This window comes from Mytilus galloprovincialis, chromosome 11 (assembly GCF_965363235.1).
Source record: "Mytilus galloprovincialis chromosome 11, xbMytGall1.hap1.1, whole genome shotgun sequence".
Lineage (NCBI taxonomy): Eukaryota > Metazoa > Mollusca > Bivalvia > Mytilida > Mytilidae > Mytilus > Mytilus galloprovincialis.
The window spans coordinates 48,420,080-48,440,810 of NC_134848.1; the positions used below are offsets into that span (position 1 = coordinate 48,420,080).

Consider the following 20,731-nt stretch of genomic DNA (forward strand, 5'->3'; position numbering starts at 1 on the left):
ATTTTGATTAAATGATATTCAACGTATATCATATATGATTAATTTATAATACTCTGATATTGATAAATTCATCTAGTTGCTACAATTTGATCATTTAATAATGAAACGATTTATAACGTACAAAAGATAACTTCTATGGCCACAACTGCCTCAGATTAATGAAGATTTATAAATGTTCAAATATTCAATTAAAACCGAACAACAGGTGTTTCCCTCTAAAACGGTCCATGAAAAATGTCCCAGTAAGCAATTTTAAAAATGTACCGACCAAAATACATATTTGTATGCGAGGAATAACTAAAATAGATAGTCTAAGAGTGAATCTTAAAGCCACATACATTATCACCACAACACACCAAACTGCCATGTAACATTATTGTACATATTCTTCAGTTAAGTAATATAAGAAAGGTTTAATTTGAAATATTGGTATTTGTAGTGGTATAAGATAAATTACTAATATTCCTTAAGCAGACAAGTTGAGAAGTCTAGTTTAAAACATTAAGATTTTTTGGTACTATTATGAACATTTAAATCATTCTAATCACTCATATGCACATTAATAAGTGGGGTCAAGACCCCCTCTCCATATCAGCTTAACTTCTAAATATGCATAAATAGTATTTACCCTTTGTCTCCAACTGTTGCTGTATGAAAAGGTATCTGAAGAAAAAGGTAACATTGGGGCAATATTTGTAAACTTCTGAAAAATTAATATAAATTTATTATTTTTTTCGAACTATGTTTTTTTCTAATTTATTATGATATATTCAATAAAATGTCAAAGTGGAATATTTAAAGATCCTATTTTCCTCAAATGTTCAAATATATCTCCCAATTAGGGCCTTATTGGATATTATGTGCCATGACGCAGTACTTACCGGTCGGTATGGTAATGAGTTGGACTGTAGTATAAAAGAATGAGTCCCAGCCAAACTTTACGAGGACAACACTTGTCAGGGTTTTAAACATGGTTCGGTTTTCCCTAGCATCGGTACTTTTACTGGCTGTCACCAGCACAGCATTCGCTGGAACAATAAGTGGTAAGATGAACTTAATTGGCAATTCATTTAATTAAACTTAAATTAGTTGTCCAATTTCATGGAAATTTTTTTCAAAAACTTGAACTTTTTACTTTTATGAAATTGGTCTTTGAGTATTTCTTTAAAAAAAATTCAAAGATAATAATTTACTTGAATTTATACATATTTAAATAATTTGGTGTATTCAAATGAGATGAATCATCCTACTTTACATTTTAAAAAACTATTTCGTTACTCTTCTTTTGAATATGTTTTTAGTTTTCATAATAATTTTTTTTAATACATAAGTTTGATGTTTTGTATATTGATGTCTTGGTATTTCTCTAAGAAATAAAGCAACAAGATGCAAAATAAGTATATCGTTATACTTGTAACTTGCATCTTTATATAGCTAAATGATTTGATGTATTCAAATATGACAAAGCAACCACCACTTATGCAAGACTAAACATTTATCATTTTATATGCAATTACTGTTGTACATGTGTCTACTGTTCTACTAGTTGACTAAATTTTCCAATGATTTTGAAAATTTATTTATTTTTGTTATTTTTTAGTTTTGATGTTAAAGCTTTTACTTAAGTATTTTCATATGTAGAATTAACCTTACCTTTCTGTTACATTAGGCATAAGTCGACCCATAAACGCAACAGTTGTCACGTAGAAAGGCTTAACAAACGGAAGTTAATGAACCGAAAGGAATTATGGGTGTTTGTTCATGACTGACAGAAAATCGAATGTTGTCTTTTCACAGCTTCTTTAGATTTCCATTATTTTTACATTATGTTTACATATTGGAATAACTTACACTTAATCAGATATTTAATCAGATGAATAATAACAACATATTAATATACTTGTACACCATATTGAAAATTATAATAATACTAGGATATACTTAAAATATTCGACTTCGTTTTCATACTTGAAAGTTATGCATCAGCATTTATATTTGATGTAGGCAATAAGTTTTCCTCAGCACTTATAATATTTTTCAACTTTAATCATAAACAAACTTTTTGTTGATTAATAACATAGAGGAACAATCTAAATTCGAAACTAAGCATTGTTGAATATGATTTATTAATAAAATTCGAGGTAATTGCAAATGATTTCTCTCCATTCTTTGGTTTAATAATACAATGTGAGGAATCGCGATATACGGGTGTGTTCTAGTATATTTGAAAGCTCAGAGTTTATTAAAAAGCTCAACCATTAACAAGAAAGCTCTTTTTCTTTATTTAATCAATCAACATTATGTGATCCTATGTGATGATCTGTGATAATATGATCACATACGATCATGATTGATCGAATCATAGCAATCTGACAGTCGGTACTAAACTATATCGTTTTAATTAATACTTGATATTCACACAAAAAAAAACCGTACATTATATAGTTTTCCTTTGTTTACTATCGATTCAATAATGATACACTTAAACAATCCCCTTCGCAGAGATCAGATACGTCCATATTAGGAAACCCTCAGAATAGTACGTTGAAGCATATAGGAAACGACTATGAAATCTGTCCCGGATATTCATCCGTAAATATTTTCTCTTTACAGATTATGGTGGTGGTGGAATCAAAGTAGTACGTAAGTACCTATTATTATTTGTATGCGGAACTCCAATCGGCCATTGAGGATTACCAGTTAATATGAGAAAAACACCAAAAAGTTACAGTTTCCGGATATAGAAATAACTTGTTGAAGCAAAATTGGGGTTGACCAATACAGTTATTGAAAGTGTACCAATGTTTCAACGTGTCATCAATTTAATAAAAATAACAGATTGTTACATTTTATGATGCTTTATATAAAAGTAATTCTTATAAAATATTTAAAGTATCATGTTACTTCATACTAGCTTTCAGTACACTACATTTTCCGTTTTAATTTGGAAATATTGTTAAGAGAAGAAATGTATACAGTTTACAGTCAGCCTCTAATTTGCTTTTTTTTTAATGTACAACATTTAGAATTTGAGAATATTTGTATATTGTCTTATTTCAATTTTCAGCCTACCACGGAGGCGGCGGTGGAGGTGGCGGCGGTGGAGGCCATGGCGGAAGTATGTATTGTTTTTAAATTTAAACATGCACCAATCTTTAATTTGTTGTTTCATTGTTTCCATGTTCATTCATTAATTTATATTATCCGAGAATGAGATATCTAGAATCCATAAAACGTATTCTTTTCGGGAACAAACATCAACTACGGATAGGGTTGGTAGGTTGGATATATCCCCAGAGTCCTTGTTTTTAACTAAAGCATTTTACTAACATAGATAATCAATACAATTGAAATTGATAAAAATCAGTTTAAATGCAGTCTTTAATATCTTAGCCTCATTGTCGTGGAATATCGTTAAGTTTTAGTTCTGCAAATCAAATCTAGCGCATAAATGGGGAAAACGCACTATTCCATCATGAGCTCTCACTTGTTTATCGACTTATTAATACTAGAGTGTAAAAACATGCGTCTGCAACAAAAATCAAGCATCTTTGATATCATAGAGAAAAAGCAATCAAAGGGTTAATCATATCTTTCAAATAACTTTTCGAAATAATGTTGCCGCATGTGCATCATTGCAATATGTTGTACTATTTAAATATGCTGACTTGGTTTTTGTTAGTATAAATATGTAAAAAACTCAAGACACAAGTATTTATAGCAACTCTGCGCGCTTATATCTTCAAAAATTCAAAAATTCAAAAATTCAAGATTACTCTCTCCATACCCTTTTACTTTTGAGTTTTCAGCACTTTTTAAAATGTTTTAATGAAAAAAAAAAAAAAAAAACACATTGGTTCAGCTCAAGCATCAATGCTAACGATTTTAATAAATATGAATACAAGTTTAAAGCAAGAAAAAAAAAAAAAAATTGGAAAAGCTTCCGCAAATATACAGTATCGTATTATAATGACTAGCAAATTTAAAGAAGACGCAATTGTTTCATTTGCAGGCTGGCACCATGGAGGTGGTCCATACCATGGACATGGACATGGTAAGCGCTTTCAGCTGCACTTATAATTTCTGCATTTGCATGCAAGCATTCAAAGATCAATTGTGTAATACAAAAAGATCATGCATTTTTAAAAGCAATTTTATAGGATACTAATATATGTAACTGATGAATTAGCTGATTTTTTGTTTAACTGCATTAACGCTTTATTTATCAAGTATGCTGTCTGCATACAAACATTCAAAGATCAATTGTGTATTACAAAAACTTTATTCATTTTGAAAAGAAACTCTATAGCATATATTGGAACTGATTATTTAGCTGATTTTTGTTTAAACTGCTTTACATCTGTCGCTTGATTTCTCAAGTATGCTGTCTGTTTCAAAGAATGGGAAACAAGAAAAGTAAATCTTGCTGTTAAGTTAACGCAATGAGAAAAAGATCGCACCAATTTTTATATGCCTATGTTCTTGCTGGATGCAATAGACCACTTTCGAGTTCATCCGTCACCGGCAAAAACTCGGCAATTATGCGCGCCTTTATGACGTCATTTACCAGATAGAGGGGATCGCCTGTATCCCTGCACTATTTACGTTCATCAAGCGTCTTAGTGATCGTCGTTGTGCAGGATAAACTAGAAATAATGGTTGTTCTGTAGGTACTTAATGACAATTCCCTAATGACAGCAGTGCTGATTGTCAATTTTGAGAATTTAATTTGCTGAATATTCGTACAATATAGAATTATAGTTTTCCAACCACTCGCTCAACATTGAACCGGAAGTGACGACGCCCCTAAACGCACAAATGACGTTCACTAAAACCAGAGTTTTTGACGGAAATGCAGCGAACTCGAAAGTTGTCTATTCTTTTTTATAATATCGGAGTAATTGATAATGCAATTCATATGAGCGTAGAACATTTGTACATGCTGAATTTTAATCCAATAAAACGAGTCCTTTCCATTTAATTTGGTGCATTTCGTAAATTGTCCATAACACGTTTTCACCTAATAAACATTTCTTCCATTGGGTATTCAATTGGTTGATATTTTTACTTTAAAGTTTACAATCTGAGGAAGAGGGGCTTGGATAAAACAGATACTTTCTGGACCTACCTCCTTAAATGAACATTTGTTAATAGTAAATTGGTGTAAACCTTTTGCTAAAAGAGCACCCTTAGGTGCATACATGTTTAGACTAAACCTTTTGAGACAGAATATATCTATAATTGTTGTTCATACTTTTCATATTTGCTAAAAGAGCACTATTAAGTTCATACCCGTTTAGACCAAACAGAGACAGAATATATCTGTAATATTTGTTCATACCTTTTATACAGGCGGTATTGGCGGTATCGGAGGAGGATCAGCACATGCCCACTCTTCAGGTACATGCACATATGATTTATATTTTTTATTGCAATGCACATATGTTTTAAAAGTTTATTGCAATGCACATTTATTTTAAAAGTTTTGTTGCAGTACACATTTGTTTTAAAAGATTTATTGCAATGCACATATGTTTTAAAAGTTTTATTGCAGTACACATTTGTTTTAAAAGTTTTATTGCAATGCACATATGTTTTAAAAGTTTTATTGCAATGCACATTTGTTTTAAAAGTTTTATTGCAATGCACATATATTGCAATGCAGTATTATTTCAATTCATCAATTTGTTTCATGTACATTCGAAGAAAATATATTTATATCTGGACAAAATAAATCAATTAATAATTATACCTATAATTACTTTGAAATTTTATTTTCGTTTGTTTCATGATTACTTATTCTTAAGAATAAAATCTGAATGTGTTCTAAAGTTCTCATTACTCATTCATTGGCGGATCCAAGGGGGGTGGTCCGGTGGGTTTGATCCGCCCCTGTTATTGCAAGTAAAACAACGAAGCTTCTCAACAGAAACATTAAACCAGGATTTTAAATAAAGTTATAAAATGTTTATGATTATGAAATCAACTACAATTAAACCAACGCGCCTACAAAAAGAAACTATAAAATTAGAAAAATAAAATTTACTGATATATGATAAAGATACTGGCCTCAAATACGAGTTATTTTTTTTAGCATCTGCCCATGCGCACCATTTTGGACCAGGTGGATCTTCACATGCATCAGCTGGCTGTAAGTAAAAGTAACCTTCCGAATGTTTATCGAATTATCAAAAAAGCAGATGTACTTGACTGTGAATATAGAACAATGCAAATGTCTCGAAAAGTTTTTAATTGTTCCGGTGTAAAAGTTAGTTAAAAGGGTAATAACTGAAAGTATAAACATCACGTTCAAAATCGAAATCATGAGAATGGACCTGTCAAAACTAAGGAACGAAGTCAAAAAAGAAAAAATCGAATGCATTGAAAATAAATGAAACAGAAATCACACATAGTTTGTCTCTAGACGAAATAAAATGATGCAAAAATACAACCAGAGCATTGTTGTGTACTGGTCGAAAATGGTTTACTAAAATGTACACATATAAAGATGTAATTAGTATGCTTATAAATGATACAATTCTCAATCAGAGACCAAATGAGATATAAACGCTAACAGAAACAGGTAATTAAATGTCCCTCAACAATGAGCAAAACCGCATACCGCATTGCACGCTTTTTAAAAAAGCAATGGAATATGTAAACAAATTTAAACGATTATGTTTTTTACAGCATCATCCCATGCATCAGCATCCCATAATGGTTTAGGAGGTGGTAGTGGTAAGTGTCTTAGCATTTTGACCACGTATTATTAAGTTCCGAATTGATGATGATGAATGGCTGCTTAACATCTAGCGCAAAATTGATATTCCGAAAAATACACACGTATTTTTCTGTTTAACAGCAGATAAATGTTTGGTATCTTGTTTGAATTTTTGAAATTTAAAATCTTGTCAAGATCCCACTATTTTCTGACGTCAGACACTCAATAAATGTGTTCGTAATAGTAGATGTTTTTGTGTTCTGTTAAATTGTTCCTTTTAAAATTGTTAAACGATGATGACTGATGTACCCATATTTTGACTATTATATTTATTGTGTCTGTTTATTTAACGCATCAATGTAAAAATATCGGAAATTGATGAGACTGTCATTACAAAAGTGAGAGGGTTAGCGCTATAGAACCAGGTTTAATCCACCATTTTCTACATTTGAAAATGCCTGTACCAAGTCAGGAATATGACAGTTCTTGTCCATTCGTTTTTGATGCGTTTTGTTATTTGATTTTGCCATGTGATTATGGACTTTCCCAATTGATCTTCCTCTAAGTTCAGTATTTTTGTGATTTTACTTTTTTTTTGTATTTTGCTTCAAATTCATCTTTTAAACATTTGCGTGCATAAATTATAATTTCGTCTAAAAAAGCGACTCTTTTTACGAAACTTATTATATTTCAGCTCATGCACATAGCAGTTCCAGCGCCCACGCTCATTCCGGTGGATTCGGCGGTATTGGCGGTATTGGCCCAGGAGGAAGTGTTGGAGGAGGTATTGGTGGAATCGGAGGCGGCGTTGGCGGTGTTGGCGGTATTGGCGGCGTTGGTGGACCAGGCGGTAATGGCGGTATCGGAATCGGACCAGGATTCGGAGGAGGATTCGGACCAGGTAAGCTAACACATTTAATTTGAATATGCTAAATTATATTTAAAAACCATCTTCAGCGTTTTTTTATGTTTTTTTTCAATCTTGCTATAGCTATCTATAAAAAGATAGCCTTTTTTTATATTCGGTACTGTATTTAACTTTAAGTTTGTTTAAGGAGACTGAGTTAATTCAATTTACTAAAGTAAAAATATGATACAGATATAATTAGCAAACATTTTTATTTTGAAAACTTTACCCTCTATTTAAAGACCGAAAAGTAACTTAATATGTATGACATTTAATACAAACTCTGTCAATATATTGCATTTATAAATAGGATTTTTGGTCTCCTTCGATTATACAGAAAATGGATCGTAAATCTGTTTTATATTCAATATTATTTCAATATATATTGTTTATTTGTTGTAGGTGCATCTGCTAGTGGATCCGGAAGTGGCAGTAAGTTATTCATTTCAATGTTAATATTGGGGAGTAACCATTTAACTTCAAGGAGGTTATTATTTTTTTGTTTTAGTCAGATTTAAACAAAAAAAATTCAACGCTCTGAATCAAATTCTTTTTTTCAAAATTTAACACTATAACGTATAGGGAAATCTTGATTCAGAATATTATTTTGTTTCATCTAATTGAACAAAATATTGCTTTCATCAATGTGGGAATCAGAATAATATTTTTAAAGTCATCATCCCCATTGAATTAAATGGTTGTTCCATGAATTACATATGATTATTAAATTGATAATTTGATTGAAGGAGTCAATTCGGTGTGTTTGAATTAATTTGACTGCTTATGCAAATTTTCAGTACAAATACAAATAGATATATAGACTCATATTAACTGTAGACGTTAGCAATGAACACATTTTCAACTTGAGATGGCAAGTGGCAATGAAAAACAACAACACATTTTCCCAATTTTTTAATTTTTAATTCGGCAAGGTGTCTTTTGAAGTTGAACATATTTTCCCATTTTAAACTTTTGTGACTTTTGTTTTTTCGTTTTAGGCGCATTCGGTGGTCCAGGAGGTTCAAGCGCAAGCGCAAACGCAGCTGCACGTAAGTATTTTATGAAAACATTCAAAATAGACAAAGTTACAATATGCCAACTTCTTATCTTATTGTTAATTTCTATGATTTATCAATAAATATTAGGGAAAAATCGGCCAAAACATTCACGAAAAATTGCGCGAAACCTATCACAGTTAAGGCTTTCTATTTATTTTAAGCAATATGTTTTTTTGTGTTGACAGGTGCAAATGCAAATGGTGGTGGAGGATTCGGTGGACCAGGTACCCCAGGAAACGCAGGTAACATATTGTTTTAACATTTCGTGGGAAGTTCGTCGATTAAGCATGCGCGAAGGCGTATAAGACACAGATCGATAACGGTCTCCGAATTTGAATATTTTCTCAACAAATGGTGTGTTATGATGAAATAATATTGTTTCAAAGACAAACTTAAGAAGTATTTAACACAACATTTTAAAGTCACTTCACAAATATTTCCGACTTTGTATGGCTTAAAATTTATCCGTTTTTTTTTTAACTCGTTTTAAAATGTATTTATAGTGACGTTAAAATGACGATGATATTCTTTTCATTCGAACTTTTTTAACAATTTTTTGTATATGCTATAGCATTATGTAATACACTTTACATTCATATATTGTAGGACCACCAGGCCAACCTGGACTACCAGGAGCACCAGGTACACATATTTTTCCAATGTCCAGTTCCATGTCATTTTAATTTGATTTTGGATATAACATGTTTTATGATTAGCTAATGTTTTTGTCTGTCATTTTAAAGGCAACTGTGTGCAAACATACTCGACCTATTTATAATACTCCGATATCATGCTAACGGGATCAATACTTTTATATTCTATACATTTTGACAATGTACGTATCATATCACAACCTTTTATTCTTATATCAAATTATGTTAATTGGATATCTGTCTATCATTTTTTCAAAGTTGCTTTTTCTGTAACGAATGAATAACGATATACATGTATTAAAAAAGACCAAGGTATTTATTTCGTTTTACAAATAAATATTAAAAATTAAGCTTTTTTTATAAAGGAGCACCAGGACGTCCCGGAAATACCCCACCAGGTCGACCAGGAAACCCCGGACCACCAGGTCAACCAGGTAAAAATACATTAAATATGTAATTGCAAAGCTGAATCATAAGCTCCAATTATAGTAAAATTAGGACAACTTAAATGTTTCAAGATGACAACAATATTAAAGTTGTCAGGTCTTGCAGTACACATGGTGCTTTTATTTTCACAAAACATACTAATTATGCATTTTTTAAAAACTGTCATATTTCAAATTATAAAGAACATTTAAATGTTTACATGCTATGGTAACATGAGCTTTTAAGAATTAGACCAGGTCAAATACTATCCATAAATGTAGGGAGGTATGGTAGGAGTGTCAACGAGACAACTCTTTGCCAGATATAGAAGCAAACAACTCTAGGTCACCATTTGCCTTTTAACAATGAGTAAAACCCATAACAAATAGTATGTTACAAAAATCCCTGAAAACAAATGTAAAACAGTTCAAACGTAAATTTGTAAACATGTATTATATGTAGATATATTAGATACTTATATACTATATATTGTTTGTAGGTAACCCAGGACGCCCAGGCTCTGCAGGAAGACCAGGTGGATCCGGCCAACCAGGAGGCCCAGGTATGTAAAAAAATAAAAATAACAACTTTAAATGTCATGCGCCTGAGCATGCGCTTCTCTGGATTCACCTTTTAGTGAAATGCTAAAAAGACGAAAATCTCGGGTCGATTGTAAATGTGATAACTATAATGGGTATTAATTTTGTCTTCTTTTCCTAATTTAATGTCAAAATTTTATGGAAGAGTATTTTAAACGGCACAGACAAATGAATAGAGTACAACGAACGCCATGAAGAATTGAAATGAGCTCAGGTGCTCCGGGAAAGAAAGAAATTTCATGACTGTCATGTAAAAAATAAGCAAGAAAAAGAAAAACGATTTTCAAGTCTTGCGTTTTTGATATATACGTGAATAATATTCGCGAGACAAAGGTCAAGTACCACTTGTATGCTATGAATATACGAAACAAGTCATATTACGATATATATGAAAACATACATGTATATTTCATTTAACAGGACGTCCAGGAATCCCCGGCAAACCAGGAAACCGAGGACAACCAGGACAGCCAGGTAATGTTATCCCTATATTGGAGACATAAGTAGATCTTTACATGCCATTGTTTGTTTAACGATGCTGTTGATGGATTGCTGTCTTATTAGTTTTAACATAATATCTACTTTTATTAATTTTTAAAATTTGATAAGATATAGATATAAGAAGATGTGGTATGAGTGCCAATGAGACAACTCTCAATCCACGTCGCGATTTTTAAAAGTAAACTGAATAATGCTAATTTGACGAAATATAAGTACCGCACTGGCAACTATACAAAAAAAAAAAAAAAAACGCTTTGAGCCCCTTCCCCCAAAAAATTAGAGAAATCACAAATAAAAACAACCCGACATTTGTTTATAATCATGATAGAACAAAAATACGTTTGCTGGCTTTTCATCAAACGATCAACTTAAACTATCATAGATAAACATACTAATATGATAAAACTTATATAGATTGTTTGGATGGTAAATATTTTATTTTTATATGAAATTTGCAAATAATACAGCTGACCGATAATCTGTACCAGTATCAATACAGAAACAGCCAGTTCATAACACTGTTATCGAATAATCCAACTTTATCAATACAGACTTACATACATCAAATTATCAATACAGACTTTTTCTAATTGCTGTATTACATACATCAAATTATCAATACAGACTTGTTCTGAATGCTGTATTACATACATCAAATTATCAATACAGACTTGTTCTGAATGCTGTATTACATACATCAAATTATCAATACAGACTTGTTCTGAATGCTGTATTACATACATCAAATTATCAATACAGACTTGTTCTGAATGCTGTATTACATACATCAAATTATCAATACAGACTTGTTCTGAATGCTGTATTACATACATCAAATTATCAATACAGACTTGTTCTGAATGCTGTATTACATACATCAAATTATCAATACAGACTTGTTCTGAATGCTGTATTACATACATCAAATTATCAATACAGACTTGTTCTGAATGCTGTATTACATACATCAAATTATCAATACAGACTTGTTCTGAATGCTGTATTACATACATCAAATTATCAATACAGACTTGTTCTGAATGCTGTATTACATACATCAAATTATCAATACAGACCTGTTCTGAATGCTGTATTACATACATCAAATTATCAATACAGACTTGTTCTGAATGCTGTATTACATACATCAAATCATCAATACAGATTTGTTCTGAATGCTGTATTACATACATCAAATGTGAATATAGGGCCCATATTTCCAATACGGACTGGGAATGAATCCTGAATTACATGCACAATATATGTTGGCCAAAATAAACTTAGATAGATTGATTGGATGGTAAAGATTTGATTCTCTGTTGTTTTCTATAACAGGCGGTCCAGGACAACCAGGTCACCCAGGAGCAGGAGGACAACCAGGACGAAACGGAAATCCAGGAAACCCCGGTAAACCAGGAACACCAGGTCACCCAGGAACAGCAGGTCAGTATATTATGTCTAGACTGAAAATCATCTTCATAACTACAATTAAATTCTGAACTTAAGATATTGGAGAAAAAACCTAAATAATTGATTATAAACAGTTTGTAATTGTTGCCATGGGAAATTGCATGAACTGTCAAATTTGTATTTTCTCAACATAATTTAAATCAGATTTTTTTGTCATGTATTTAAATTCATTACACATTTTTGGGACAGTTTTTATGGCCCTAGATTCATTCCTTTAATAAAGTTTGTGATAATCATAATCTAGACACAGAAATTATCAAATTAGCTTAAACAAATGTTTTGTGTTGTATTGATAGGATCACGAGGTTCACCAGGAACCCCAGGAACACCAGGACAACCAGGAATTCCAGGTAAAATAATTGTATACCCATAAGTGTTACGTAGATACCAATGAATACCAGGACAATCAGGAACATAATTGTTTAATTTGATCTTACTTTATAAGTGTACAATACACCTCAAAACAAAGTCAACTAGAAATTCCTGGTAAATTAATACTTCAAAGCCGAGGAGTACCAGACTTAAAATACAAATACATGAAAAACAATCTAGAAACTTGAAAAAAAATAATAAGAAAAAACATTCTATGACTAATTTCACTGGTTTATTCATTAACAGTCTATTAAATGCCATCAACTGTATTTTTAGGCACCACCGGAGGACGAGGACCAAGAGGACCAGCTGGAATCATCGGATTAATTGGTGAGAAAGACATAATACTCCATTATTAAGTCCGTCCTTGTTAATGAATTTTGGACCAATCAAAACCTCCAAAAACAGAATCGTTCGCATTATGCAATATCATTTGTGATTGGTAAATTGAAAAGGATTAAATGAATATTATTTTACATATCATTAATATTTGATTCTTCTGATCAAGAAACTCCATTTACGGAACACATAATTTTATTTAAATTGGATATGTCACTGTAACCCATTTAGAAGTTTAATGCCGATAACAAAATCTTCATTTATTTGTTAACAGGACCAAAAGGAAATCCAGGAGAGCCAGGAAATCCAGGTGCTCCAGGAGGCCCAGGTATGTTTTATTACCAATCAAGGGTTTGAACCTTGGTTAGTAGCAATAAATAATTTTTCGTGTACGATTTTGTTATAGAATCATATGCAGATTAAGTTTCAATATAATTTTATTAAAGCATTCACGTTATTTTTTAATAAAACAATTTTAGTATCTTAGATCTATAATGTTTGAAAATAGATTACTCAAAATTGATTACTCAAATTCAAGAGATGTGTCCCGTATCACATGTCTATCTCGTTTTCATTTATCCGTAGTAGTATACGTATTACACATATTTCATACGTATTATACATATATTGTATACGTATTATACACATATTTCATACGTATTATATATATATATTGTATACGTTTTATACATATATTTCATACGTATCATACATATATTTTATTTATTTTCGCAGGATCTACAGGACCACAAGGACCACAAGGTAATGTTTTTCATTTTTTATCTCCGAGAGTAAACATGAAAAACGAAATGTTTTTTGACAATCTTAACATAAATGATGAAGAATCGGAATCATAAAAATAAAGACATCAAAATAATCGACCAATAAAACAGTAACACAATTTTAAAAGGAAAAGTAACATGTATCTCTGTAGTTCTCAGTTTAATAATCTAATGAATTCTGGGTAAATTTTAACAAGCTTATTGGCTTACATCCTTCTGGGCATTCGGAATTCAATAAATGAAGGGACGTTATTTTCATTCTGAGTTACGAACAATGACATTACCCACAATCCTTTAGATTTTTAAACGGGGAATTTTCTTACATGTAGTTTCAATACATCTTGACATCTATTTGGTTTATTCCTAAAGGACCAGCCGGAGGACCAGGAGCATCAGGCGGACCAGGAGCCAAAGGTGCACCAGGTACACCAGGAGGAACTGGACCAAGAGGACCAATCGGACCATCAGGACCATCAGGTATATCAATTATTTAAAACACCTATTCATTAATATATAGTCACTGCATCCTTTCAACTTGATTTTTTATATTGAAACAATTCTGTGTAAAATAAATAGTGCATAAGAAAAAGCTCTTATTATCAAGATAATTACAGGTTATAGCATTATTGATTTACTTTTCCAATTGTGCAATTATTAAAACTTTTGAAATTTAACTTCCCTCATTTGCTAACATAGCCCCAAAAAGCATGTAAAATGATATGATATTTATATGCTGACTGTGTATTCAAAATGTGTCTTCAGGAGGACCAGGGGACCAAGGACCACAAGGAGGTAGAGGATTACCAGGAATCCCAGGCAAACCAGGACCTAAAGGACTACAAGGTAAGTTAACACTGGAACTTTAAATTTTCACTTAAGATCACTCCGCCGGATGTGACGGGGTCGTTCTGCAAATTCTTTGATTTTCTCAGACGTGTTTGTCTACTATTGTTTGTCTTTTTCGTTTATGACCACGGCGTTGTTAGTTTTGTTGTTGACTTATGAATTTAAACATCCCTTTGTTATTCCTCGCCTCTTGGTTGAAAGGTAGAAATTTAAAAAAATAAAGGTCTTATTAAGTTTTTTTCTTGACTTAGTTTTACGTTTCTACCAAAGTCAAACTCGCTTTAATATTATGTCTCAATCATAAATTTAAATCAGTGCCAAGATACATAATTATATAATGCACAATTAATTGTAAATGTATAAAATGTACCTTTTTTTATCTTTAGGATCAAATGGAGAAGTTGGACCACAAGGACCATCTGGACCCGCAGGACCACAAGGTACATATACCCTTGAATATTTGATATAAAGACAAATAAAACGCTTCAAAAAGTACATTTTAATGCACCAAATCTTTAAATAACTATTAATACGTTTAATAGCAAATTGGAACGCATGGAAAAACATGATATAAGAATACGTAATAAATGTAAAAGCGCACATAGAAGATATAATCATCCATGGTCATGCATTGGTTCCTTAGTTTCTTTAACAATACAATTAAAAAAAAACAACACCGTTTCACGGTTCGTATGGCTGTATGTTATATTGACTTTTTTTCATTTACAGGCCCACAAGGAAAGAACGGTGTCAAAGGTAATATATTTTATTTATATTTGTAGTAGTTATGTACCAAATACATATTGTAGTTCGTTTGTACAGTCATCGTTAATAGATAATTTAGTTTCTTTTATATATCTTAGTATAAGCAAAATTCAAATTAAAGCGAATAAATTCATATGTTCCTACAAGTTTCATTAGATGAACATTACATTTGAGGTGTTTTACAAAGTTTTTTTTAAAATTTTAGGACCAGCTGGAGACCAAGGAGCTAGGGGACCAGAAGGAAAAGCCGGACCAGGTGGACCACAAGGAGAACAAGGACCAAAAGGACCAACAGGAGCACAAGGACCAGCCGGTAAAAATATATAAATACAATTGTTCGATAAACTTCAATACGGAATCTGTTTAATTATTTTAGAACATACATGTTGCACATATGCATGTGTATTATAGAACAGTGTTTTAGTGTATAAAATGTTTCTATCACTTCTTTAACTTGTTTCCATAAAAATATTGTTAGAAATTCGTGATGTCGAAATTATTCACAAAAAATGCACACAAAAGAAAATCTCATTAAGATCTATTAAGTATAGTAAATTTTTAAATTTACCATTTAGTTTAAAAAAACACATTGCTTACAATGGTCTAACCATGGTGTTTACTTTATATAGGCCCAGCCGGACCATCAGGAGAACAAGGACCAGGAGGTGAAAGAGGAGCCCAAGGACCACAAGGAGCTGAAGGACCAAGTGGTAGGTATTCCATTCAAGTCAGGCGATCTGTCTTAACAAACATTAAATAATCTCTTTACAAAAGAATATATATTGATCGATTAGCGTTTGTAGGGGTCAGTGAGTTATTCACTCGTTTGATGTCAATTTTAAAATTATTGGTTCACACTTTTAATATTTGATTTTACTTCAGCTGGCCCCTACACATTAATGTATACTGGTTAAGCGAAATGAAAGCCACAATAAACTCTTAAATATATAAAATTAACAAAAAAAAAGAAGACATGCTTGACTAAAGAAAGCTATAGTTTCCTAAGTTTGGACAGACCCAAACATATCTAAAAAAATTTCCATCAATCATCGTGTTGTTTCTAGTTCTAATTTCATTTATTTTCAACTTTATTATGACAAATATTGCTTTGATTTACAGGCCCAGCAGGACCAAGAGGACCAGCTGGACTCCAAGGACCAAGTGGTGAACGCGGAGCACCAGGATCACCAGGTAAAAAAGGACCAAATGGAGACCGAGGAAACCAAGGATCACCAGGAGCACCAGGCAAAAACGGAGCACGAGGAGATAGAGGATCAAGAGGTCAGTGCTTGTTTATGTGTCGGTTGCCAACCAATATGGGCGCCATGGCTAAAAATAGAAGACAGGGGGTAAAATGCAGTGTTTTTGGTTATATCTCTGAAACTAGAGCATTTCAAGTAAATCTGACATTGATTAATAGTTCATCGGGTTTATATCTATCTGACCTGAAATGTTCAGACGAATCATAATTGTTTCTAATATGGATATTTTTTGTCACATTGTAAAATAGACAGATTGTTAACATGTGAAAACACTTTCACAGGGAAATAATATGTTTTCTAGTTCTAAAAATGCCATTACACTAAGAAATTTCAATTAACAGTATTTTAACTCCATGTAATGAATAAAAAAAAATATATTTAGAACGGAAAAAATGAAATCTCCTTCTCATAATTTAAATCAACATTTTGTCCATGTATTTGTTCTGATAAATAATACATTTAAACGATGGTTTTTTTTCACAGGAAGCAACGGATCACCCGGCAGATCAGGATCACCAGGAAGCCGAGGAAAACCAGGACCACAAGGACCACATGGACCAAGAGGAGCAAGAGGTATGTAAATTAAATTGAGAATGGAAATGGGGAATGTGTCAAAGAGTCAAAAACCCGACTTAAGAGCACAAAACAGCCAAAGGCCACCAATGGGGCTTTAACACAGCGAGAAAATCCCGCACTCGGGACTCAGATGTGCTCCAGCTGGCCCCTAAACAAAATTATGTACTAGTTCTGTAATAACTATTTGATAACAAAAACTATTTGAATACATGGATTTTCATATTGAATAAACGCACTGGTGAAGAAGTTTGACTATTTGTAAAAACTGTATGCCAATAACTAACATACTATTTAACCATACTAATATGTACAATAATATTTCCCATAAAATGAGTACGGTTCATATCAGGTTTATAAATTAGGTTTTGTACGAATTAAACATTGTCATTAAATCGAAAAACCTTTCGATTGGTACAAAAAAGGCAGAGGGACGAAATAGTCCAAGTACTAACTGAATTTCTACCTATTGATTTAATTGAGATAATTATCTAATTTAAGTTTAATTATTTCTACAGGATCACCAGGACAAAAAGGACCACGTGGAGACCAAGGAGCACCAGGTAAATATTATATTTGGTGGGAAAAGGATAGGAAAATTAATATCATTATGCATCAGATATTATTCTGACGGTTTGTCAGAAAACGTCATAATTAAAAAGACATCTGAAGTATTTAATCTAATTATAAGGAAAGATACGGTTGTCTTATAACTCTTATAAAGTTGTTAAAGTTACCAAAATAAATAAAAACCCAACAGTAGACAATAACCAGATTTAAGAGAACAAAACAACCCGAGATCACCAATGAGTCTTCAACGCAGCGAGAAGATCCCGCATCTGGAGACGGTCTTCAGCTGGCCGCTAAATGTGTATTCATTATTCTGCACATTTGTCATTTTATGGTCAAGCAAACACGAATTCTTTAATTGATCTCGAGGATTGATTTTTTTAGTAATATTTCAACATTGAAAGCTGTGTACAGACACTGCAATTAATACAAAGGGAGGTAAACAAAACGAAAAATAGCACGAAGGATCACAAGACTAACGGAGTTATCTTTCATTGAGCAGTTTTCAATTAAAAGAACTATAATACGTATTGAATCAGTATCTTTAAGCTTGATACAGTTACATCCCTTTACAGCAGAAATAGCAACTCGTTGAACAAAGAACAACAACCCTTGTGTTTTCAAAATTATCGTTTTCTAACATTGATGTCTTATTTATTTTCTAGGTGTTATTCGTATTGTTATCGATGACCAGAGAACAGGACCAGAAGTTGCAGAATTCCCAGGTAAGATTATGTTTAAACAATACAGTTTCTAAAAACGGTTCCCAGTTTAACATATTGATCAAAATTTGTAACAAATGCATGTGACAATCTCCTAAAGAACGATATACAGGTATTATTATCTAGAATATAAAGGAGAAGAACAGTATACAAAATATTAAAATAAAATGTAAATTTAGATATCAAATACATCAAATACATAGACTATCAAATTAATATATCTTTTATTTCCGTTCAACACGATTTGATTTTACAATTTTCAATTGCACAGGATTTGGTGGATTTGGTGGTTTCGGAGGAGCATCAGCTAATGCAGGAAGTTCAGCAAATGCAAATGCTGGTGGACCCGGTGGATCCGCTGGAGCAGGTTCATCATCAGGAGCTAACGCAAACGCAGGTGGATTTCCATTCGGAGGACCATTTGGAGGAGTAGGAGGTGGTCCTGGAGGAGCAGGAGGTCCCGGAGGAGTAGGAGGTGGACCAGGCGGAGTAGGAGGCGGAGTAGGAGGTGGCCCAGGAGGAGTAGGAGGTGGAGTAGGAGGTGGCCCAGGAGGAGCAGGAGGATTAGGAGGATTTGGTGGATTTGGAGGAGGATCTAGCGCCGGAGCATCATCATCAGGATCAGCATCTGCATCTAGCGGTGGACCATTCGGGGTACTCAATGTAGGACCAGGAGGTGGAATCGGTGGTGGAAGCGCATCAGCATCTGCAGCATCTAGAGCACATGCACACGCTTTTGGTGGTCTCGGCGGTGGAAGTGCCTCAGCCGGTAGTCATTCCTCATCTAGCGCACACTCATTCGGCGGACACAACGTATTCCACAGTGTGATCCATCATGGAGGTCCATCACATGCTTCAGCACATGCATCTGCTCATGCCCATGCATCTTCAAGCGGAGGTCACGGAGGTCATGGAGGAGGTCCATACAAACCTGGATATTAACTTTGAATTGACTTCTTTGTTGTAAAATGAATGTTTATTGTAATATTAAAATCTGCAGTCTTCGTAATTATAGTTCTTTTTTCAATTCGCCATTTCATAATCTAAAGGACTATTGGTAATCTCTCAATGCTCGTATCTAAACAAATAAAATAAAAGAAATACCAAACTCCATGGTAAATATAAATCGGAGAGTTACTAATGGAAAAATCATGAGAAGACATCAAACTAATAGAAAGCAAGTGTCATATTCTTGACTTGGTATTATAGCTAGCATAACTTCTGACAAAAAAAAATATGAAAACAACGTCATATCATTGGTTGAATTTCAATATTTTAGACGTTGTAGGCTTTTCACAGCGTTTTGGTGCACGCTTTTTATCCAATAACCAATAATGCATTAGATTATACAACGAATAATCATAACACATGTAGAAAACGTGAATAAATGCTACCAAACAAGAGAATTAACTAAAGACCATCTGGAGGTCATACACTAGTATATAGTTTACAATAATAAATTAACATGTCAGGAGCAAATGAAATCACAAACGGTTTTGGTGTGGATGGTGTTGCTTAGCCTTTGGTCTTCTTTGTTGTTTTATGTGATGGCATTGTCATTTTGTTTTCGACTTATGGGTTTGAGTATCCCTTCAGTAACGTTCGCTTAATTTTATGAACAATTCAGGCCCTAGATGTATTATAATTTACCAGAGTCTGAAAACATGAATCAGCCATCAAAACTAAACTCTCCAAACAACAAAACATAAAGACATCAGACACCCACTAACGAGGTCCTAGATATTTGGACACACAAATTTTTTTTTTATCATTGTGACTTAAATTATCAAAGGGAACACGACAGAACTTGCAGAAAATTCAATACAACTAATAGAAAACATTACACAGCATACAAGACTGCTTAAACTTACTTAACGTAAAGCTCATATAATAACATCGTACCGCCATATACCCTAATATGCGTTGCTGTACTTAACATGATTTTCACATAGAAACATCTAAAAGAGGATAGGAAGACATCGTCTTATGCTTAAATTTTAGTGCTCCGAATGCAGAGAAAATAACAAAAGATATCGAGGTTTTTCCTTTGAACTAGGATTACAAGAACATATGTATTCACCATGAATATGGATTAATTAAAAACAAGAGGATCATAATAGTATATTGAGGTGAAAATGACATAAACATATCAAAATGCTTTGATT

The 20,731-nt window shown here is 32.7% G+C and overlaps 1 protein-coding gene across 2 annotated transcripts; it reads left to right on the forward strand.

Moving 5' to 3' along the window:
* The first annotated feature begins 947 nt into the window (after positions 1-947).
* On the forward strand, positions 948-19,575 carry LOC143052301 (uncharacterized). Of its 2 annotated transcripts, XM_076225316.1 has the most exons (31): positions 948-1,043; positions 2,614-2,643; positions 3,068-3,118; positions 4,013-4,054; positions 5,353-5,400; positions 6,095-6,151; positions 6,691-6,738; positions 7,416-7,622; positions 8,031-8,060; positions 8,627-8,677; positions 8,872-8,928; positions 9,293-9,328; positions 9,705-9,773; positions 10,265-10,327; positions 10,785-10,838; positions 12,201-12,308; positions 12,632-12,685; positions 12,984-13,037; positions 13,321-13,374; positions 13,782-13,808; positions 14,198-14,305; positions 14,591-14,671; positions 15,061-15,114; positions 15,404-15,430; positions 15,645-15,752; positions 16,069-16,149; positions 16,559-16,720; positions 17,185-17,274; positions 17,793-17,837; positions 18,510-18,569; positions 18,838-19,575. In XM_076225316.1, the coding sequence occupies exons 1-31, from the start codon at positions 971-973 to the stop codon at positions 19,506-19,508; spliced, it is 2,700 nt and encodes an 899-aa protein (XP_076081431.1). In that variant the 5' UTR covers positions 948-970; the 3' UTR covers positions 19,509-19,575. The 2 variants fall into 2 exon arrangements, with proteins under 2 accessions (XP_076081431.1, XP_076081432.1); XM_076225317.1 differs by lacking the exon at positions 4,013-4,054 and having other exon boundaries at positions 956-1,043.
* The last annotated feature ends 1,156 nt before the right edge of the window (positions 19,576-20,731 follow it).